Consider the following 7,119-nt stretch of genomic DNA (forward strand, 5'->3'; position numbering starts at 1 on the left):
GCTCATAATTTTCAATGGACAAAATAAAGATTTTATTGTCAAATGTCCATTTACTTATATACAGTAGCGGAAAAAAAAATATTAGACCATCAAAAGTCATCAAAAACAATAGTTAAGCAATCAAGTACTAACTCCTGTGTGTATCATGTGACTAAAACAGACAGAAAAGAAAACATGGAATGCCTAAAAGCACTGTTTTTGTCAGTACAATGCCATAGCTATTGATGTAAGAACTGAAGTGATTTTGGTTATTATCAAGACAACATGGAAAATGGATAGATATCAGAAAAACAAAATGCGTTCATTAAATATCTGTAGAAATAATTATAATGTGTACATATGGTTCATTTGCAAATCTACACCTTTGGAAATAACATGCAACAAAAGTGACCCAGACCAGGAATCAGTGCTGGGATATCACAGCTTATGGTCAACACCCTTAACCACCAAACAACTGGGACAATTCCTGTAGGATTTTCTAAGAAAACCATAAAGAACCACCAGGAAATCTGTACAAGACATTATACATTTATCACATATTAACAGACATAAAAAATAAGTCATCGCACACCACAAAAAGTCATGTTGGAATAAATTCTTGACAGGACAAAAGACCATGGTAAAATGAAACCTGCTCATAATTTTCAGTGGACAAAATAAAGATTTCATTGTCAAAGGTCCATTTACTTATATACAGTAGTGGGAAAAAAAAAAATTAGACCATCAAAAGTCATCAAAAACAATTGTTAAGCAATCAAGTATTTACTCCTGTGTGTATCATGTGACTAAAACAGACAGAAAAGAAAACATGGAATGCCTAAAAGCACTGTTTTTGTCAGTACAATGCCATAGATATTGATGTAAGAACTGAAGTGATTTAGGTTATTATCAAGAAAACCATGGAAACTCAGCTCTTAAATTAAACTCTTACGAGCTATTTTTGTTGTTATCATTATATTTATCCAAACAAGTGTACCTTTAGTTATACCAGGCATTAAAATAAACAAGAAATTGAGGAAAACAAGGGTGGTTTAATATTTTTTCCTGCTACTGTACATGTACACACGCGCCTCTCCTGTCTCTGTCGGAGCTGTCCTTGGTGCTGATCTGCGGACACAAACTGCCGCAACTTGTGCTCCGCATCCACCTACACGGACTGACTTTTCTGTGTGCGCAAAAGAAAAAAAAAAACAAACAAACACAGCTGGCTCTCTTGGCACCCCGCCACGCAAGCATCCCTCTCCACTACCTACAAATTCGCGTTTTCCAGATGAATAATACACGGCGAGAAATGACAAATAGTCGAGGTGATGAAAGATTTAACATGTGGGAGCCTGAAAGCAAAATGGGTTTCATTCCTTGAATGTGACGGTGCTTGTGGAGCCGATTAAACAGGGACTGTGCGATTCCCTCCCCTCCGGTTGTGATGCAGTGAACCTGCTCTGCGCAGAACCAGACTTGTTGTATAAAAGCGGCTGCAGTTCCACAGACGGATTACAACAAGGGACACAACCGCGAAGTCACTGACACCGCGTTAGCTGCGGATCATAAACCAAAACAAATCACAGCCCAGCACAGACGCAGACATGCAGGGCACCAAGCAAGGGATCTACTGGAGACTTTTTCTCGTTTCATGTCTGTTTTTGGAGAGTTCTTCTCAAGACTTTGGCGGACAGACGCAGTTCATTTGCACGTCCGTACCCAAGGATATGGACATATGCGCAGCCACTTTGCAGAACAGTGTGCCTGGGGAGGACTTGAAGACCACTGTTATGCAGCTGAGGGAGACAGTTTTGCAGCAGAAAGAGACGATAATGAACCAAAAAGAGACTATTAGAGAACTGACCTCAAAGTTGGCCCGGTGTGAGAGCCAGAGCGGCATCGAGCCCGGGGACGCACGGCCCGGGGGCAGGAGAAAAGAAGCTGGGACCAAAAACACAATGGGGGATGTATCGAGGGGCCCCGCTGACACTTTGACGCAACTATCACAGACTTTACAGTCGTTGAAGCAGAGATTAGAAAACCTGGAGGTAGGCTTCTGCTCCTGTAGGTTCAACACTTAAGGTTTTGTGCAAAGCTTCAACGACTAAAAAAAATAATAATCTTAAAAAGAAAACTAGTTGTTGAAGCAAACTAATAGACTAACAGGTTTAATTATGTTTATTAATCGTGCTTTTTTTTTTTATTTCACATTTTTATCATTTGGGATCACACTGCGGCACGAGAAAAAAAGAATGTTAGTGCAACGCAATTGGATAAGAAGAAAAGAAGTTAATCTGGCATTAGGTAAAAAAAAAATAAATAAATATTAAATATTGGGCTAAATCCTTATCTTTCCCCCCCTAACAGCAATTCAGCAGAAGTAATAACTCAGTGCAGGCGAACAGCCTTAAAGACCTGCTCCAAAGTAAAATCGACGACTTGGAGAAGCAGGTGTTGTCCCGGGTGAACAGCATCGAGGAGGGGAAGCCCGGACTCCGGAATGAGACGGAGCAACGCGGGAGAGTGGAGTCCACCCTCACATCTCTACACCAGAGGATTACCGATCTGGAGAAAGGTAGGAGAAGAAGTCAGAAAGCAGAGATGAGTGAAGGACGCGCTGCTGCGTAAACATCAGACTCAACCAGACTTGAATCTAAGAGTTATCAGATAGTCCAAATGACGCACAGCAGCATTGATAAACATTCAGGAGAGAGTGACAAATAAGAGAATCATGCTTTTGCGCATATCAAATTGAGCACCATTGGCTCTTATGCGCTCATCAGTCGATTAAATATTGTACCCATCCCCTGAGAGATGGAACCCAGTACATCCGCCGCGCCTCTGCTCTAATTCATTCCGATTTAAACAGCTCCAAACTTGTGAATATATGCATCCAATCTCTCTGTGAACCACAGGAGAAGCGCTCCCACAGATGCGCCCTGACACTAAACATCAAACAACTGTATGCAACTAACGATCGGTGCCAAAATAACAAGGCATTAATGTTAACTCTCCTGATATGTTCTTGTCACGCGGGATTAAAAGCAAATCTGGAGCAATAACGATCGTGGATTTGTTGTGCAATGTGATCCCTATGTAAATCCCCAGGATGTTTGCGTTAGGAATGATTTATCTGTTTAATAAAATGGAGAAAAAAAAAAAAAAAGACGTGGCTCTTAAACTGGATTTACGCACAGGTCCGTAATGAAAATGCGTCAGTGTTGTATTTTCACTACTTCTATTTGTTTCTTTTTTTTTGCAGGTCAGAGAGAAAACAGGCCTCTGGATAAATTCCAGCTCACATTTCCACTGAGAACCAACTACATGTACGCCAAAGTGAAGAAGAGTTTGCCTGAGATGTACGCCCTCACCGTGTGCATGTGGCTCAAATCCAACGCGTCCCCGGGCGTGGGCACACCTTTCTCCTATGCAGTCCCAGGTCAAGCCAACGAGCTGGTCCTCATAGAGTGGGGAAACAACCCGATGGAGATACTCATCAATGACAAGGTATGTGTCTCTGCTTGTGCATCCAGACATCATGGTCGATGGTAATCTTATCCAGAAGTGACCATGCATTGATTTTTTTTTTTTTTTCATCTTGACGTCTGTACTTGACTATATGCTTGAACCTCTTCAAAAGGTCGCAAAGTTGCCTTTTCTCATCAACGATGGAAAGTGGCATCACATCTGCGTGACCTGGACCACTCGTGATGGTGTTTGGGAAGCTTTCCAAGATGGTGTCAAGAGGGGGAGTGGCGAGAATCTGGCTCCTTATCATCCTATAAAACCACAGGGCTTGTTGATCCTCGGTCAAGAGCAGGTACAAGAAGAACTCAAGCTTTTTAATTGTTTTCCTGTTTTTGGAACATGAAAGCAACAAAGAGAAGAGCATCTTTATCCCAAAAAGACAGGAGCAGGGAAAAACAGAGATGAAGTGTTCAGTGGTGTGACATTTAAAAAAAAAAAAAAAAAAAGTCTATTTGGATGAATTATTAGTTATTCAAACAATGTCACACTTTTGTAAATAGCAGCTTCTCAATAATTCTCTATTTTTCTCTTTATATTTCTGTGTATGTGAACATATTAACCCTTTCATACATGAATTATAAAAACCTTAGTCAGTATTTTTTTTCTTGAGTGATTTTATTCCTCTTTAGGCAAAAAAAAAAAAAAAAATCAATTAAAATATTAACCTATTTTTCACTGAGTTACAAAAATGTCCACTCAGCTGGACACTATGTGTTTAACCCTTTCATGCACGAATTATGAGAACCTTAATCAAAAATTTTTCCTGAGTGTTTTTATTCCCCTTTAGGCATGAACAAAAACAATGCGAATAAAAATTTTCTTCTGAAAAATAAATAATAAGAATTTTAAAAATAACAATAATAATTTAAAATTTTTTAAAAATACATAAAAAATAATAATGAAAAGAAAAAAACAAAATTCTTGTGAACCTATTTTTCATGAAGTTGCAAAAATGTCCACTCAGCTGGACACCACACGTTTAATTTTTGACACACAGAATGTATTTACTGATAAATTATGTGAAAACTATGGGGAGGGCTTGTGATTCTGGGGCTTTATGCTCAGGAGAGATCTACATAATGTTACCAATTCATGCCAGAAAAGATATGTAGTGTCTTAAAATTTTAATAAAGATATGTGTAAAAAACAACAACAACAAAATCCATGAATATACAAGAGAACAGCTGTAGAATAGCTGTCCACTGTAGTGACCAGTGTGCATGAAAGGGTTAATTCTTGAAGGAAACATACATTTAAAACCCATCATCAGAAAGTGATATATTATGTGAAAGCTATGAAAAAAAAAAAATTGCAGCTAATCTGATGTTTTCCCACATTTTAACATACTCTAATACAAGTTATTACTCACTTCGTGGAGATAATATGCAAAAAATAAACTTTTGTTTAAGGAAACTGTTAATTACAGCAATTGAGTTACACTAAAACATGTTACGGCAGATCAGGTTTATCAAGAACAGCAAAGTTACAGTAATGGTATGAATTACAGTGTTTGGGATGATGCTGTGTCAGCTGATATGCAACTAAAACAATAAAACCCATGAATGTACAATAGAACAGCTGTAGAATATCTGTCCACTGTACATGAAAGGGTTAACATTTCCTGAAAGAAATCATAACCAGCATTTTGTGGTATTTTATCTCAAACAAATGATTAATCACAAAACAAAAATGAGTTACAGTTCTATACATCACAGTATCAAAAATGAGCTGTAAAGACGGGAGAGTAATTAATCCATTATATGACATAAAAAAAAGAAATCAGATTTTAATTTCCATCCCCTTGCTGTAATTCCTATAATAGGTTTAATAAGGTGATTAGATCCTTAACTGGAACTCATCAAGAATCCCAATGGACTGAAGATAAATATTCTGAATTCAGTTTAATCAAGTCAAAATATCCAGATAATCCATGCAGCAGCCTCGGGGGGGGAGGGAAATCATATCAGCCCCGATTAAATCCATTTGTCTTTACTACAGGACATGCTTGGAGGAGGATTTGATGCCACGCAAGCTTTTGTCGGAGACCTAGCAAATTTTCACATCTGGGATCGGAAACTATCAGTGGGAGAGATATATAATCTAGCAACGTGCAGCAGCAAAGCACAAGTGGGCAACGTTTTTGCATGGATGGAGACCAGCCTTGATATTTACGGAGGAGCCTCCAAGTGGACATTTGAAGCATGTCGGCAGCTCAACTGAACTGCAGGGAAGAGGAGATGAACGTATAGGTCCAAGCCGCCGTTGTCACAGCATCGGTAAACTGATATGAGAGATCAGGAGGCGGGGATTTCAGCGAAACGGCATCTGGATTTGTTATAGATATTCGAAATCATCATCTGCGGACACTCGATAGGTTTTCTCTTGGGACAGGTCACTGGAAATGCACACTCTGGCATCCTGTTGTACTCGAATGCGTATCAGGCCTATCTTGTGATTTCGTTTGAGAGTGAAGCCGAAGCCGCTCCGGAGAGCCCAGGACTCTCTCGGAGACCGAAGTGACAGGCCAGCATCAAAGTATAGTAGGAGGTCATGTAGTTTTTAGTGAACAGATGTCACACAATTCAACTAAATGACTTCAAAAACGTCTTTTTCTGTCTTGACTGCCAGGGATTTTCACTGTGAAAAAATGACATGGTGGACTTCTGAAAGGAACGTGTTCTCCGAGAGGTTATGAAATAGACAACATTGTTTCTCTGTCACTATTCTTTCTCTACCACCACCTGCTTGACGTGATTTTGTGTAAAGAATGACATATTTATTGCCAACATCTGAGCCTGAGTGCCTTGGGCTGTTGAAAAAAACTCAGCACATTCATTATGATTTGCAGGGTGTTTGTGTTTATTTTCTTGTAAATTACTTTAAAAAGAGGTGTTTATTGTAACACTTTGAATGAGTCTAGACTAGAGTGTTTATTGTAAAATGCAATTCGTTGATGACAATGGTGCATTTTGCAGATGTCTGTACTTCAATGGGAATGTTCTCTGTACAGTAACAGCATGTCTTAACTTCTGTAAATGCTGCGTCAGCATCCTTTGCTTTTACTATCCTACTTTTGGGTTAAAGTTTTATACTGTATTGTTATATGCTTAAAGCATGGCAACACCAACAGATGAAAAAAGTTCTAGTTTTTGTAATAAATAGTGATATTTGAATCAGAAAAGTGCATATTTATTCATTCACACAAGAGCACAGACAGAAAACTCATTATGACACATGATATATGGTCTTATGTAGATTCCATTAAGAATCAGGCTACGCATTATTGCTATTTTTTTTATTTTATTTTTTTTTACTTATCTTGTCCAGCATCATAACAACAGAACAGTAGTCTGGCTCCTTGTTGTGCTGAACAAATTTGCTTTGCCAAGGGGAACTTCATAAAGTATATAAGGCTCCCCTTGCTATCCCACCATGTTTATTGTGGGTTTTGTTGAACTACATTTTGATGCCGGACAGGAAAAGACAGGGGGAAAGAGAGGAAAGGGAGAAGGAGAGAATGAGGGGGGAGAAGAACAAAAAGTTTTAATAACTATTTTTTAAATTAATTGCTGCAAACTTTGCAAATAGGGCTGCAAGATAAATTTGCCA

The 7,119-nt window shown here is 38.7% G+C and overlaps 1 protein-coding gene across 1 annotated transcript; it reads left to right on the plus strand.

Moving 5' to 3' along the window:
* The first annotated feature begins 1,482 nt into the window (after positions 1-1,482).
* On the plus strand, positions 1,483-6,686 carry nptx1l (neuronal pentraxin 1 like). The gene is made up of 5 exons (XM_030141612.1): positions 1,483-2,030; positions 2,350-2,557; positions 3,245-3,489; positions 3,623-3,802; positions 5,509-6,686. Exons 1-5 carry the CDS (start codon positions 1,587-1,589, stop codon positions 5,728-5,730), a joined length of 1,299 nt encoding a protein of 432 aa, XP_029997472.1. The 5' UTR covers positions 1,483-1,586; the 3' UTR covers positions 5,731-6,686.
* Positions 6,687-7,119: the final 433 nt, after the last annotated feature.

This window comes from Sphaeramia orbicularis, chromosome 8, assembly GCF_902148855.1.
Source record: "Sphaeramia orbicularis chromosome 8, fSphaOr1.1, whole genome shotgun sequence".
In the NCBI taxonomy this organism is placed as follows: Eukaryota; Metazoa; Chordata; class Actinopteri; order Kurtiformes; family Apogonidae; genus Sphaeramia; species Sphaeramia orbicularis.